At 46.8% G+C, this 16,739-nt stretch overlaps 1 protein-coding gene across 4 annotated transcripts in view; it reads right to left on the bottom strand.

The window, feature by feature from the left end:
- ZFP91 (ZFP91 zinc finger protein, atypical E3 ubiquitin ligase) overlaps positions 1-16,739 on the bottom strand; it is a 284,968-nt gene that overhangs the window by 16,511 nt on the left and 251,718 nt on the right. For all 4 annotated transcript variants that reach the window (XM_085651803.1, XM_085651804.1, XM_085651806.1 and 1 more), the window contains one exon: positions 9,308-9,407. In XM_085651803.1, the coding sequence (XP_085507929.1) occupies positions 9,308-9,407 (100 nt within the window). The remainder of the gene's footprint in view (positions 1-9,307; positions 9,408-16,739) is intronic.

Genomic DNA, 16,739 nt, shown 5'->3' with positions numbered 1-16,739 from the left:
CAACTGCTTCACTAGATCTTGCAGCATGCTCCTCAACCAGCAAGGAAGATCGGCCAATGAACCAACAATGTTGATACCCCTAACCCACTTCTTAAAAAGTACTCCCCCCCCTAGAAAATGTGGATTTAAGGATGCCTTTGTTTGCCTTTATTCTTGCCAATCTAACTGTTCTTAAAGATGCAGGAAAACACATTTTTTCTACACCCAAGCCAGACCAATAAAATGCAACATTATCTTAGGGAGGTTGTTTTCCCAACAGTCAAATCTGGAGGCAGCCATTGTACTGGGTAAAAACACTATCTACTGGTTCCTAACTTTTACAATCATTGCATGGTAGCCAATGCAAACGGTGACCAGCCAGAAGGGAAATAAGGACTCTCCTCCCACTCCTAGGTCCCCCTTCACCGCTGCGGGAACTCCTGAAGGAAAAGTTTCACAAATAATACTGGCCTTAAGTCAGACTATAATCTGTGTCCTATATCCGTCCACTTCGTATCATCCACATGATTAAAGATGTTAGGAGGGTCTGGCTATTAGGAGGAATTTTAGATTGGATAGCTTGCATCTCATCCTAGTCATGCACTACGTTTGAGTATTCACTCAGGCAACTTATCAAAATAAAACAGTAGGCTGGGAATAAGTCAGGGCGAAGAGAGGAGTTTAGACAGCTCAGCTTCATGAGTCACAACACTGGGTTTGTTCAAGGAGCATTCTTGCTACCTTAACTAGTTGCAGTCTTCTGACCATTGCAAAAAGGATTACACTTCCCTTAGGAGTCTCCTATACTGGGTTAGCTGGGAATTCCTTAAAGATATTTTTTTGATTCTGGTTTTGAAGGTGCTTGCCTCCAGTGACTTGCGTTTGCAGACTAGTCTGACCTTTATGTCCTATCCGACTTCGCTACCCACTTGTCTGCATGTACTGAATATTGTTTTACATCTGAGATTTAGCCAAATGCTGACTCAGCATCACTGCGCAAACGTCCAAAACAAGTTCTTTGAAAAGCAGATTAAAATAACCCTGAACAGCTGTCACTCAGTCTCTCTCTCTCACTCACTGCTATGAATGCCATGCATACTATGTCATGGTGGCAATTTCTATGCACATTCCATTGGATATCATATCAAGCATCAAGGGCCAGTGCACAATTACCCAAGCTGACACTGAACTTCAAAGGCTGCCATAACATTTCTTGGCTAACCAGAGATTAGCGCACCAAATTTGTTACTGAATTTAGTATGAGTAATTTAGGGAGAATTGATCATCAATGGATTTTCTGCAGAAAGAAGGCATACCCAGAAGCTATTGGTCAACACATTTCCACTAGGTAGTAACACATTTAAAATTTGCTAATTCCATAAAAGGACCACAATAATGAAAGACAATATGAAAATGGATCATTTTAACCTAGACATCATTCTTTTAGCTAAATTGTTAACACTGATTTGAATGTAAACCATAATAAAGTGTATAAAGCTAACGGCCACCTCCAAAAATGTGTATTTTAACATTGGGATTAATTATCACTTTAGCTCAGCCCCCACTCTTAGGTTAGGGAGTTACTGTCCATGTGCGTTTATAGAATCCCACCATATTGGTTTTGGTGGAATAAGGCTCACAGGGTTCGTGTTACGCCCACTTCCCACAGGAAGTCGTCATAGAGAGGGTGGAGACACCCTAAAGGTAAGTAGCCCATTGGCTACTACCCGTCACTCCCTCTAACGCCTCTGATGCCAGGAACTCAGATTCAATGGATCCAGAAAAAGAGGACAAAGAGCAGCGTTACAACGAGAACTGAAAACTCGTTCTGTAGCGGAGCAACTACCAAGAACACAGGTAGACTGCCAGCCCCTTGCAAACTGCCAGTAATCACCCTTGGAGTGGAGGAGCTTCTCCCCTACAGTCTTCAGGCACCAAAGAAGAGTCTAGCTCACGAGTTGCTGCTCCCCGGCCAGCCTGACACAGCAGACTCCCAGAAAGAGGTACCCGTGTGAATGACAGGACACCCGGACCAACCGGAGCCGCAGAGGACCAATACTCGGGGTACCAGACCCCTTGCAGCAGCCTAGGCCAGTTTAAGTCCAGTCGGGACTCTAACAGCAGTTGTCGAGTGAAGTCAACACCGCAGGGACCCACTTTCAGACTGGCCCAGCAATACTGATTTTCTGCACCCTCAGTTGGCGAGAAAGACAACCATAAGGCCTTCGGACGCGCAGAGCCCAGCCGACCTTTTCATTCTGCACCGAGTGCCCCAGCCCAGATACTGACGAACTAGCTGTGCCCCCTTGTTTACAGCTACCTTGTGACCCAAGACTGCCATTGGGAGCTCCCAAACTTGTCCTCAAGATTCCCTCTGCAGCCTGTTTCTAGGTAGTGCCGCTTCTTTTCTTTCCATTGGCTTAACGCGCAAAGATACAAAGCCGACCAACATCTCTACACCAGGACACCCCGACGGCAGGCATAGAATAACTGCTGGTGGTACTTTGAAACCTTGGCCCCTACAATCCTAACTCCTGAAGGAGACCCGAGAAACTGACTATAAATAACTGTATGCACCATATGCCTTTTCTCCCATAGGAAAGCATTGTTGCGTATAGACTAATTTAAGCGAATTGTTTACTTATCCATGAAAATCAATATTTAAAGTGCTTTTGTGATAACGAAGAAAACAAGTTACTTACCTGTTACTTTGGTTCTCCAGTATTGGTAACTTTCATAGATTCCCATAGCTTTGATCATTCCCCGTCGTCGGAATGGGAGCCTCGGTAAATAAAAAAATAACATAGCAGTAGGTACAAAAGAGAAAGAAAGGCCTAGGCCTCATCTCATTTTGTAGCATATCCCCCTCTTTTTGCAAAAGAGACCAAAAACATGTAACACCCAATCAGATTAGCCTCACCCCATAGACCCTTCCTGAGAGAGCCTCAGATTTTCGTAGCCGTTGTGAAACAGTAACCACATTTGCATTGCCGTCGTGTTGTCTGTACGGACCAGGACGGTGGAGTTCCGAATCCTCGGAAGGAAAGCCTGTAAAGCCAAACGAATCGCCTTGAGCTCCAGAAGATTGATGTGGAGAGTGCGTTGTTAGGGTGTCCAGTGATCGCTTACTTGAAGGTCTTGCAAAACCGCTCCCCAGCCTTCTAGCAAGTAATCCGTGGTCAGTATCAAAGGAGCTGGATCAACCTTGAAAGTAAGACCTTTCGAGATATTGTCTTTGATCGTCCACCAGTTGACCGCCTCTCTCATAAGACAAGTGACTATTATTTTGTCGTCGAACGTGCCTTACGCCACTGCATGTCCAGTTGTTCTTGTAAGGGGCGCATACGAAGTCTGCAATGCGGAATTAAGGGAATGCAGGATGAAATCGATCCTAGGAGAGATTTGTACAGAAGGACAGACAGGGATTGTCTTCTTTGCAATTGACGGGCGGAAAGAATCAGCCTTTTCTGTCTTTCCTCTGATGGGAAAGCTTTGCAACAAGTTGTATTCAGAATGGACCCTAGAAACTTGGCTGACCTGGATGGAAGAAGGACTGACTTGTCTTTGTTGAGCTGAAGACCCAGATGATTGAAAAGCTGAATGCAACTTTCGACTGCCCTTGTAGTTGCTTGAGAAGATGGAGCTTTTATCAACCAATCATCCAGGTAGGGAAAAACCTGTAGAGACTGTTTTCTGAGAAACGCTGCAACTGGGGCCGATACATTTGTGAATATCTGCGGAGCGGATCTGAGTCCGAAAGGCAGGACCTTGAACTGAAAGTGGCTCTTGGCTACTGTGAAGCGTAGAAATCTCCTGTGGGCGGGGTGGAGAGGAACATGGAAGTATGCGTCCTCGAGATCCAGAGTTGCCATGTAATCACCTAGATTCAGGAGACGCAAGATATCCTGGAGAGATACCATCCGAAACAAGAGTTTTATGAGATAGGTGTTGAGCTCCCTCAGGTCTAAGATAGGGCGCCATTTTTCCTCCGTCTTGCGAACCAGGAAAAACCTGGAATAGAACCCTTTTCCTCGTTGGTATAGAGGTACTGGCTCTATCGCTCCTTTGATGAGCAGTTGATGAGCTTCGAGACGTTGTAGATGTTTTGATTTGGTGGCGCAAGGGGCTCTGGAAGGTGGGAGGTGTTGAAACTCTAATGTGTGGCCAAACCGGATGATATTGAGGACCCACCGATCTGATGTTATGATCTTCCAGCTGTGGAGACATTGCGCTATCCTGCCCCCCACTGATGTTACCGGGGGTGAAGGAACAGTAGGCAGAGCCGGGAAGCCGCTATTGGCGTTTAGAGGTATCTCTCCAATGACGCCCCCGTCATCCTCTTGAAGGCTGGCGAGAGAAAGACGCTGAATGGCCTTGGCGTCGAGAGTACTGAGGTTTGTACGACTGAGAATAGGAGTAGCGCTGTTGGCATCCTCCTCTGTATGTAGAAAAACCTTTTCCTCTTGCACCCCGGAAAGGCACTTTGCGGTATTGCAATGTATCCAGGGACCTTGCTGTTTCTGTGTCTTTTTTGATGTCCTGTAGAGCGTCGTCCACATGCTTCCCAAAAAGCATGTCTCCATCAAATGGCAAATCTAAGATCTTATTCTGAACTTCAGGGCGAAACCAGGTAGCCTGAAGCTAGCCTTGCCATATTAGAACAGCTGAACCTGCCAAGGTGCGAAAAGCAGTGGTGGCAATGTCCATTGCGCAATCGATGATTTCTGAAATAGACCGCTCTTCTTCCTCCAGGAACATCTTCGCATCAGCCTTGGAACCATCTGGCAGTTGATCCATAAATGGAGATAAATCGCACCACATTTGGCGATCATATCGTCCCAAAATTGCTAGTGCTCTAACAAGGAGGCTAGACATAGAGGAAAACCTCTTCCCCACATTGTCTAGGCGCCTACCCTCCTTATCCGGTGGTATGGTAAGGGGCACCGATGGATTCTTTGACTTTCTTTGAGCCGCCTGCGAGATAACAGAGTCCGGATTCGGTTGACCAACCAGGCAAGCGGGACTATCGTCAGGAACCTTATATTTTTTCTCCAGCCGCGGAAGAACAGGGATGACTGTAGCTGGAGACTGCATCACCTTTATTCTCTCACTCCATACATGCTCCACAATCAGGATGGAACGGATGGATTTTCTGTAAGGCTCCTTAAAATCATAAAGAAAGCACTCCGATTGTACAACTGGAATGGTAAGGCCAAACCTCTTGGAAGCTCTGGATTATGGAAACCTCCGATGTCTGCTGGAGGAGAATCTATAGGATCCGGTGATGGCGAAGCAGGATCTGGAAGGATATATTCGTCCCATTCCCTATCCGAATTTGGGACCTGTTCGACATTCTGATCATCATCATCATGCACAGTGACGATATTCTGGCGACCTTCTATTGGTTCCGGCTCCGGAGGTTGAGATAATGGAGGATCCACTGTAGCCGAAGAATAGGTCAGAGGTGGTGGTGGCAGCGGCGGTTGCACTGATTGCTGATCAGATGTTTGAGATGGAAATCTCCTCTTATAATCTAACATGATTTGTAAGTCACTAACAAGTGAAGACGGCATGGCCACCATACCCTGTTGTGTTTGCTCTTGAGGTCTATCTCGTGGAGGGTATTGTTGTTGTTCAAAGTAATAATCGTCAGAATCCGAGTCCTGGTATTTTACTTGAAGTTGGGATGGACTCTACGCATCCCCATAAGGACCTTCTTCTTCCTCTGAATATTCCTCGTCCAAGAGCAATGCTGGAGGTAATGGTGTCACTCTACGCCGAGATGTCATTTCCGGTGTTATTTGGCGTCTTTTTATAGAAATTTGAACTTTCTGTATCGCCGACGAGGTTGTCGAAGGAATCGCCGTCGGAGAATGGATTGTCGATGACGATGGGCTGATCGTCGACGGTACTGTCGATGAGCTCGTCGTCAGTACCATCATAGATGTTGGCATCGACATCGTCGACACCATCGTCAGCGTCATCGACGTCGAGGTTGTCAGCATCGTCGACGACATTGTGACAGGTACCTGTAGCGTCGATGAAGTCGTCGTCGGCGAAGCGCTCGACGACGGGCCCGTCGACGGAGCTGGAATCGACGCCTGGACGTACCTGATATTGCTCTTGCGACGGACAGATTTTCTTCTGAGATTTTGCCTCCTGAGGTACAGATGCTAGTTTCTTGAAAAGTTTTGCCTTTTCAGATGATGGAGAGGAAACCGAAGATCCATGGCTCACATTATGAGTAGAAAGTACCTCAGGAACTCGTCCCTCCGTCTCCTTTACACCTCGGTGAGGAGATTTTTTGGGACTGGGCCTGTCAGACCTATCAGAGGTCTTTTGTAAGGCCTTAGTACGAGGTTCAGTCGAAGTTGAAGGGGAAGACCTACCCCTCTTTTTAGACCTCCTTGAAGATGTAGCGGAGGAGGAATCTTCACTGTCACTGGATATTACTTCCTTACGTGACTTCATCTTCTGTAACCAGGTCAATAGACGTCCTTCCCTGTCTTTCAGAGTCTTGGTAGAGAAGGTCCTGCAGATCTTACAATCAGTGGCCTTGTGATCAGGGTACAAGCAATAAATTTAGTCTTTATGCTTGTCCTCAATGTAAAGATTTTTAGGTCTCGGCTAGCGTAGGCTGCGCAGACGTGCGCAGTCTCGCTGGCGAGATGTTATGTTTTTGGGTAGCTTTCACTAGCAGGATTTAAGCCCTGTCCCTCTTTTCCATTGGCTGGCGTCTCCGTTTATGCTAAACGGTGGCCAGCCATTGGAAAAAAGCTTCCAGTGACGTACACTTCTCTTTTAGAGCCGCCCCAGTTGGACTGTCTCGTCTGACTTCCTGCTGGCGTAAAAGGTTTCTTATCTTCTTTATGGGGCCAAACACATGGCCCCCATAAAGACAAGAAACCTTTTAGCAGGCGAGGCCGTCCAAGTGGGACGGCAGAAAAAGGCGACGAAAACGTCATGGCGAGCGCTAGGTCACTGTAATCCGTGATTTATCTGCAGGGAGTCCTTCTATGCCACACACAAGCACCTTCATGGCATTTTGTGCCACAGCAGTCGTTCCTAAACATCTCTAGCTTCCTTGCGTGGAGACAGTACAAGCAATTTCCGGGCGTGTAAGATCCACAGAGCCGTGTTTTTTGTCACACAGTTTTATATAGCTCGAATTCAACCTGGAGGTATCAGGGCGCTTTACAGGAGCACCAGCTGTTCCAGACAGGCACATCCATGTTTTGTTAGGCGCGGGGAGATGAAGTGTGGAGGCCGGTTTCTTTTTCGGTGCGGAAGTGTGTTTCTCGGCACTGCTGGTAGGCTGGCTCGAGCCCGAGCCGCCGGAAGGCTTACTTGGCTTCTTCACCGGGCCCGAAGGTGAGGTGTGTGAAGCTGTGTCTCTGGTCTTGCCTAGGGCCGGAGGCGAAGGCGTGACTGAAGCCTTTTTGGGTGTCAGCGCGGGTGTGGGAGGGGGTAGATTTGTACTCCCAACCCTCTGCGGAGTGATGTCCTCCACATCTGACTCGTCGGCCTCGGAAGCGCTGACGAGGTCCTCTTCGGTGCGATGATGTTCCGGATCGTCGATGTAGTCTGGAATGGACGTCGAGGAGTGTGCCATGTTCCTTCTGGCTCTTTGGTCCCGGATAGTCTTTTTGGACCGGAAAGACTTACAGGCCGGACAGTCTCGAGCCTCGTGTTCAGGGGAGAGGCAAAGGTTGCATACCTCATGAAGATCGGTGTGGGGAAATTTGGACCCACGTCGAGGGCACTTTTTAAATGGAGTGCTTTCCATGAGCCGGGACCGGAGCCTGGGTAGGCCCGAAGGCCGCCGTCGACGACTGGAATCGAAGGTTTGCGTTGATGGGAAGGCGCGTTGATTGAAGAGATCGTGATCGAAACAATACAGCGATTGGGGTGAGGATTGCGCGTGGATCGTAGAACTGGAAGGCTTTCGGAACCGGAGCGCGAAGATTACATCCGAGCCCGATGGCGGAAAAAAACAATCTGAGGATGGAGCCGAAGCCCATGCGCAATACGATCCAAAGGAGGAGTCACCGACCTTGTGACTTCCAAAGACTTTCCAAGAGGAAAAACAAACTGCAAACATCTGGGCCCAACACCAGATGGCGATCTATGCAAAGGTGTGTAATCTGCAGCTCATATGCCTCGAACACATGTTTTTGGCCCCAGGCAGAGTCACAATTGTGTTTTTAATCAAAGTTTGTATATATGTTTTTTCTATAGCCCTGAAGAAGTCTCTTTTCGAGACCAAACACATTGGTTATGGTCCTTCTGAGTTTTAATGAACATTGAATAAATAATTAATTGGAATGGAACTTAAAGAAAACACTTGGAATTCCAGAATCTTCTTTATGTGCTTATCATTATGGACTTTTTGGAATTACACTGTATTAAGTGCTGAACCAATTGTTGTGATTTTCATTCTGATATGTTAGGATGAAGAACACATTTCAATGTTAAATCATTCTAAGATGACAGTTAAACATAGAAAACTAGGTGGATAGCTAGATACAGTGCATCAGCCATAGGAGTGTAAAGACCAACAATACCATATTTATTTCCTTGATGTACCATTGAAGACTAGGATGCACTGAACGTTACAAGTGGCAGCAAAATGTTTTTGTGTGTGTGGAATCGATAGCTCATATTGCATGCCAGACCCTATGGGCTGCACAGAAGCAAGTATGTAAAGTATTAACATATCAGTGTGTTTTTACCAGAGGACAGTGTCAGAAACATAACCTAAAGGAGAGAGTTTAGTGACTAATGGCACAAGTTACAATGCTCAATGTAGACGTATAGGTAGCAAATGTTACCCAAAGCAAAAAGAAACAATGAGATCGCAATACATTTAAAAAAAACTTTTAAAATCGACACAAAGTCTGTTTCATTGTGTAGGCAGTTATACTATATTAGGATGCTGAACAAGAAGGTACAATCGGTTTTGCCTTGTTTTTGCAAATAAAAAGTTGTGAGATCCCTCTTCAAAAGGCAAAACTGACCCCAAAGATTAAAGTATGTGATGTTTCATTTCTGATTAAGCCTTAGCTTTTGTGTCACTGACATCAATGCCCATTTGAATTTGAAAACCTATTTCGTTAACAAACCCTAAATTAGAAGCGTGGCCAAGAAATCATATAACATTAAAGACAGTACAAAGCAGAACAACACTTGTCAGAAACAACTCTCATGTTGACAGAGCAAGCACTGACCAATGTAACATCATCCACTAGTTTTACATGACTGGCATAAACAATCAGTTAAAATCTCAGGAACAGAAAGCATGACATAATGAAGGTCAAGCATTACTCACTGCAAGGGCTTTTCTCCTGTGTGGATCATTCTATGAACAGCTAAATTATGGGAACTCTTGAAGGCGCGGGCACAATATTCACAAATATAATCCCGTTGGTCTGTGCAAAAAAAATAAAAATAAGAGAGTGATTTCAAAACATTACAAAGTAAGAATCCCCCCCACAAAAACTAAACAACGTCAATGCATAACATGACAGTAAACAAAAATTGCACCCATACCAGCAAATATAAAAATTTGATTTCCCCTGCCAGGAAGGTAACATTAAAACATTGAATCGCTGAGCTATCTGAAGACATTTCTTTAACTAGATGTACGAGATAAATTAAAACTTCATATTCAGGGACCGGGGAGGGGGGTCAACTTCCACAACAGCTATAGTGAGGGCCAGAAATAGTATGTGTTGTTTATACCGGTTTTCCCCTTTACCCCAGTGCTATGTAGTAAAAATTATTTGGGGTCATATGGAAGATCCCAGGACAGCACTTCGGAAGATCCCAGGACAGCACTTCACCCAGGCAAGCCGAGAACCTACGCGAGAAGGGCTGTAGTACGGTACAGTCCCAAACTGAGTGAATGAATGATCCCTCGTCCCTGCCACAGCGCAGGCACTGGGGGGATTGGATGACCCCCAACTTCCAGAGATTGAGTCGGGAATAATATACACGGTGTATGGATTTAAATTGAATGAGGCAGAATCAAGAGGACACAGTCGCATTCTGAGGGCTAGCCAAGGCCTCGGCCCAGTCATCATTGGTTAAGTCCAGAATATCCGCTTCTTATGCGTCTCTGGTTTTATGGAGGGTCGTTTTAGCATGTGTTGTCAGGGTCTGATATATCTGTCGAATTTTATGAGTTTCTAAATGAGGAGGCCGCCCTCCAGGGGGTGAAACTCTGGAAGGGTATCCAGTGTGTGAATGATGGGAGTGAGAGCATGGTCTAACTGTAGGAACTTGTAGAATTGGTTTTATGTAGGTGAAAATCGGTCTGTATCTGCTGGAATGACTTTGGTGTAGTGCCCTTTATCACATCGCCCAGAGTGGAGATACCCATCAGGTCCCATTTGCGAAATCCCACCAAGGCCACTACCTGTCGCAGAAGTGTGCCGTGCCATAGGGGAGTCGCCTGAGTCAGGCGCCCTCACCACCCAACTGGCCCCACATTGGGTCTCCAGAGCCAGATCACCTTGCTGCTGGCATGCTGAAAGAAATCAAGCTTCTGGTTACTGTACAGTAACTGGGGGAGAGGGACCCCTCCATCGCCGCGCCTTCTAATGCGAACGCCGGGTCTGATGGTGCACTATACCACCATTCGTTGATTAAAAGGTGAGTGGCAGCATAGTACGCGTAAACATCCGCTGCTGCAATTAACCCACAGTATGTTTATTGCACACAAGTTTGCAGTGCCACCCGAACAGACCCTCTGTTCCACAAGAACTTATTAAGTATTGCAGTAATTTGCGCACCCTGGACCACGGTATATGATACGGAAAGTTCTGCAGCCAGTATAGAATTCTAGGGAGAGAGACCATCTTTAAAATCACTGAGCGCCCATACAACGAAAGGGGATGGGATGCCCAAATATTAGTCTTGTCACGGAGGCCAGCTATAAGTGAGTTTATGTTATGTGCCCATTAGGTCTTTGGGCAGGGGGACATAAAGATCCCTAAATACATAAAGCCCTCTGTCACATGCTTCAGCTGGGCCGCCCATGTATTCCTTCCCTGGTTACCACATACCGGAAACAACACTGAATTGGAGGGGTTGGTGTGGAGCACCGAGGTTTGGCCGAATACCCGGAGGATCAGTAGGATCCGTGGCCCCGAGATCCATGGGTCGCATATAGTGCGATCCGATCAGATTGCGACCGTGGCCACTCAAATCCTCGGAGCACAGGATCTCTAGGAACCCATACCGCCAAGGGCTCAATCACCAGGGCGCACAACAGAGGAGACAAGGGGCAGCCCTTTCTCGTGCCCCGACAGACAAACAAGGGGGCAGACCTGTGTCCCGCAATACGCACTGAAGCAGCTGGTGCAGTATACAATATACGCTAAGAAACGCGGGCCAAAATTGACTGCCTCGAAAAGTTGTAAAAGATACTCCCAACTAAGGGAGTCAAACGCCTTATCTATGTCCGCGAGAAGTATGGCTGCAGGGCGTCCCAGCTCTGGAACCAGCGTCATAGCGCTGTGGACCCGGCCCGGTATTGCATAAAGCCAGATTGGTCCAAATGAACTAGGCCTTGTACACAGGGACGCAGACCGTCAGCCAATACCGGGCCCAGGAGTTTGGGATCAAAATTAATCAGGGAGATGGGGTGATATGAGGAGGGGTCTTCTGGTGGACGACCCGGTTTAAAGAAGGAAAACTATCAGTTTGCCTCCAGTCCTGGGAAAGTATAAGCCTTTCAAGTGCTTCCTGAATGGCCTCTAATAAGTATGGTCCTAATGTGGTTATGTGTGACTGTAGGAATTTCATAGGGAATACATTAGGGCCCGGGGCCCTACCTGGGTGCATTGCTACCAATGCTGCATTTAATTCCTCCAACGTGATGGGGGCCTCAAGGTGTTCTCTCATCTGATTGGTTAATCGGGGTGGATGAGATATATCTCGAAGGAACTCAGCGATGAGGGCCTCCGAGAGCGGATCTTGCCGCGCATATAGGGTGGAAGAATAGAGCGCCAATTTCATGGCTACCGCCCCAGGAGAGGAGTGTAAGACACCATCAGAGCTACGGATGATCGGAACAGCAGCCGGAGACTGTGTAACTTGACAAAGCCTATGTAGAATTTTGCTAGATTTGTCCCCCCGTTGATAGATCTGATAGTGTGACGCTAACCTGATGTCTTTTGCCTCCTCTATGAGATGTTGCTGCAACTATTGTTGGGCGTGAAGGACATTGCGCCGAGGGGAAGGGCTGGGGTTGCTGTTATATTGTGTCTCAAGGAATGCGTGATGGGCCTCTAGTTCCGCTCCGCCTGTGTGTACGGTAGCTGATATCAACCCCCTGAGTGTGGGTTTAAGGGTCTCCTAGAGTGTAACCCAAAATGGGGCAGACACAGCATTCAAAGCAATGTTTTCCTGGATTGCCTGCGGAAATGTCTCTTGATAGTCAGAGGCAGAGGAGTAACCTGGGAAAATCTGTGGGTGTACTTACGGGGTGTGAACAAATAGTCCAACTGGGATAAAGAGCCAAGGATGGCAGACATAATGGTCTAACCCACCTATGCCAGATGATATTCCCGCCGTACGTCTGACCATCCCAGTATGCTAGCTAGCTGAGACAATTTCGAGGCTTCTGCTTTGGGAACAGAGCCAGATCCGCGCCTCCTATCCAGTGGTGACATTACATCATTCCAGTTGCCGCACCGGGGGATTAAACCATCCGGGAGTTTGCTTCACAGTAGGGTGATTGTGTTGACGAAAGTGGAGCCCAAGGTGGCGCGTAGATATTACCGATGCTAATGTGTGCCTGATACGATGATAAATCTCCCCCCAGGATCCGCCCAATGTTTCTCAAAATAAAGGGGATAGAACGGTGAATGAGAATGGCTGTCCCGCGGGAGTCCCTCATGAACCCAGCATGATAGATAAAGTGATATCTGAACCTAGCCAAGCAGGGAGCTTTGGTACCCAGCAAATGGGTCTCCTGTAGGAGAAGGATGACAGCGTGTATGTCTTGGCCTGACGGAGAATGGCGCCCCGCTTGATTTTATTAAGACCCTGACGTTCCATGATACCACTGACAAATCTCCCAAAGGGGGAGAATTAACCAGGGTGGTCATCTATAGTATGTATCGGGATACCAGGCATCTAGCAAGAACCATAATCGGGCTTTGTGTCTGCGCAAGTGTGAAAACTTGGAAGTGAAATATGCAAATACCCCACAACCCCAGAAATACCCCCCCCCCTCCCTCACCCGATACTGCCAAGAACAGGGAGCATCTGTCACGGCGGGAGGCACGCCCGACCCCCAACAGGGGAGCCGAGAGTCCCCCCCCCCTCCAATGGTTCCCAACCTTCCCCAGAACTTCAACATGGGGTACAAATATCTGGGGCTGGACAGGTACGTTGCGTGTCGTCCACGTTTACTCAGAGTGCCAAAGAAAGCATGTGTAGATATCAGTCCATTGGTGGGAACCAGAACCCAAGGCACCCAGCGATGGAGCAGTTCAGGATGCCCGTTTCGGGCTGGATGAGCGTCGATCGGAGCCTGACTTTGATTTTGTCCTTCTGAGTCAATTTCGCTGCGACCCACGAGATGAATCCGATCCCAGCGGCGGTGGACAGCGAGGTTTCAGGTGGGTACGTTCATCAGACCAAGCAAACACAGCTTCAGGCGTATCAGTGATGAGACTTACAGTTATATACCACTCGTAGCCTGGCGGGATACAGGAGTGTATATTGGATATTGAGCTCTTGCAACCATCTCTTTGCTACCAGAAATTATTGACATTGCTGCTGCACCAAGCAGGTATAATCTGGGACTATCAGTATTGGTCGAGAGTCAAAGATGAGTTTGTCCTTATTTAACCTAGCATACTGCAACACAGCATCTCTTTCAGCATAATTAAGCAGTTTAGCAATGACTGGCTTTGCGTTTTCCCTGGGAGGAGGTTTCTTCATAAGTGCCCAGTGGGCTCTCTCAACCACAAATCAGGATGATAGCATATCGTCCGGTAGGGGTGGGGAAGCGGTTCATGGAAACACCTTTGCAGCCCTCTGGAAAGCCCACAAAGCAGAGATTGTTGCGTCGGGCGCGGCCCTCCACTTCTTCAACCCGAGATGCCAGTTCCTGCGAGATAACCGCAAGTTTATTGACTCGCTGTTGCAAATTAGTCACAGTATCCTCAATGGACGAGACCTGTCTGTCTGCTTCAGTGATGTGGATCATCTCTAAGATTGAAGGACTCCAGTATAATCAAGAACAAGAGGTTTTGGTGACCTTGGATGTTGAAACGTTACAACATCCCACAAAATGAAGCTCTTAGGGTGGTCACCGATATTATTAATACCGAAACAACTTTAGACAATGGTAGATTTTGACCCAGTGCTTGGAGATTGTTCTTGAAGAAAATTTGTTCGAATTTGACGGCAAATTTTATCAGCAGGTGCAAGGAGTCAGCATGGGGGCAGCTTGTGCCCCCAGTGTTGCTGGTCTCTACATGAGGCACTTTGAACAACGCAACATTTACAATGAACTTGCCCCATTCTTTGAAAACATCCGCCACTGGTCGCTGTTCATAGATGACAATTTTTTCATCTGGACCGGCGTCCATGAGGCATTAAGTGAATTCATCGAATGGATTAATACGGCTGATATCAATCTCCGGTTCACGGCACATATGCGTAACCATAAACTGGAATTCTTGGATGTATGGGTGGGTCACCAGGAGTCCCAACTGATGGTGTCCCTGTACACCAAACCCACAGCCAGGAACACCCTCCTTCATTTTGGTAGCTTACACCCGAGAAGCCAAAAGGATGGAATTCCTTTCAGTCAGTTTCTACGCCTACGTAGAAACTGTAATTCCATCAAGGATTATCTACACAACGCCAAACTAATGAAGGAGAAATTTGTACAAAGAGGATACCCGCGTAGATTGATCAGAGATGCCCTGAAGAGAGCACACTTTTACAACCGTGATTCTATGTTCCAACCGAAACAACAAGTACAGACCAACAAATTAGTCTGTCACGAAACATTCATCGATTGATAACAATCGGTCAAATCGTGAATTTGCAATGGCATCTACTCAACTTGGATAGTCAAACTTCGCGGATACCCAAATCACTTTTTGCATTCCGCAGAAACAAAAACTTGAACATACTGGCTAAAGCCAAAACTCCAGAGCAGAAAGGATTTGTTCAAAAATCAATTACAGGAGACTGCCCTACAAAAGGAAATCATAAATGCGGAACATGCCATGCATGTGCTAATGCCATTGTGAGTGATCCGATCTGCTTAAATAATCGTATCGTACATCTAAAAGAAATGACGAATTGCAGGACTTCTAATTGCATCTCTGTAATCCTATACCCCTGCAATTTAACATATATAGGGGAGACAGCGCGGGAGTGCAGGATCAGGATGGGAGAACACAAGTTCAACATTAGAAGATGCAATCTTGCAGCGCCCTTGGTCAGTCATTGGGCGGAAGCCAATCATACGGAGGAGGATCTCCGTTGGACCATTTTGGAAAGAATACACCCACAGAAAGGCCAGGGACTGCACCAACATACACAAAGCGTGAAGTCTTCTGGATTTTCCTACTTGACTCAAAGGACAAGGGATTGACTGAATCCCTGCCTTGGGAAAATGCGATTTTTTTTAGAAATGGCACATCAGCTACCCGCAAAATATATGTCCCTGCACTGCTTTCACTGGACTGCCTCTGTGGCACATTTGTCCTTTGAAGAATCCTTAAGCATGGTCTCCCTTTCAATAGCCATGTTGATATCCTCTCTTTTCTGATATACACCTGATTCATCTGATTATCTGCAAGAAAAGCTTGTTTTTAATTTATAAATCTAGGAGAATGAGGGATGCAATCGGTCCATGATTGCCCATAAACCAATGAGCAATTGGCGAGTATACACGATGTAACCTTCTGACCCAGTCGTGGTATCTCACCCCCCTCTAAGCCCATTAACCCTATAGAGTGAAAATCTGAAGAGTATGCATTATACATACATGACCTAGGTTCAAGACGCTCAATTAGTATTGCATCCTTTTATGAGACCTTGGACTCTAGACGCAGAAATGCTCCAATTTCCAATTCTCGCCCATCCACCATGTGGGCATCTATTTTTCTTTTACCACCTTTCATTCTTCTCACACATTGTATTAAAACGCTGTGTCATCTAATATATGCGGCGTACGTCGTAATCGCCTGTATTTACTAACTGCGGCGAGCTGTATCCCTTTAAGGAGACCTAATGGTTTTCACACGCTATGTCCATCAGCGAGCTTTACGTTCCACGCCTTTTTGGCGGACACCGACGTGCAAGCTTATTGGGCTATTTAAGCTTTGTTACCTAATTAGCTCTCCACCTGGACCATTTGTTCCTATCCGCGGGACGCCCTACCTCGCTGCATCTGCCATCAACGCGTTCTCCCGGACTCAGGTAATTCAGTCTTTCCCCTTCCCGGACGTTCGTCCAACTTAAAAAGCTTGATAAGTAGACCAAGCCTGTAAAAACTTTGAGCTTTGACAGTGTCACTCTCATTATAAATTATACATATAGGTCACGGAATCCCCCTCGGCCATGCTGCAAAAGGAATATGCTACTTACCAGTATGCATCTGTTCTTGGCATGTAGAGCTGCAGATCTATACACTGTGCATAGATCGCCATCTGGTGTTGGGCCCGGATGTTTGCAGTTTGTTTTTCCTCTTGGAAAGTCTTTGGAAGTCAAGAGGTTGGTGA

The sequence above is a fragment of the Triturus cristatus genome, chromosome 4_1 (assembly GCF_964204655.1).
Source record: "Triturus cristatus chromosome 4_1, aTriCri1.1, whole genome shotgun sequence".
NCBI classification, from domain to species: domain Eukaryota; kingdom Metazoa; phylum Chordata; class Amphibia; order Caudata; family Salamandridae; genus Triturus; species Triturus cristatus.
Note: the sequence above shows the minus strand (reverse complement) of the source record. Positions and strands in the feature narration are given on the sequence as shown.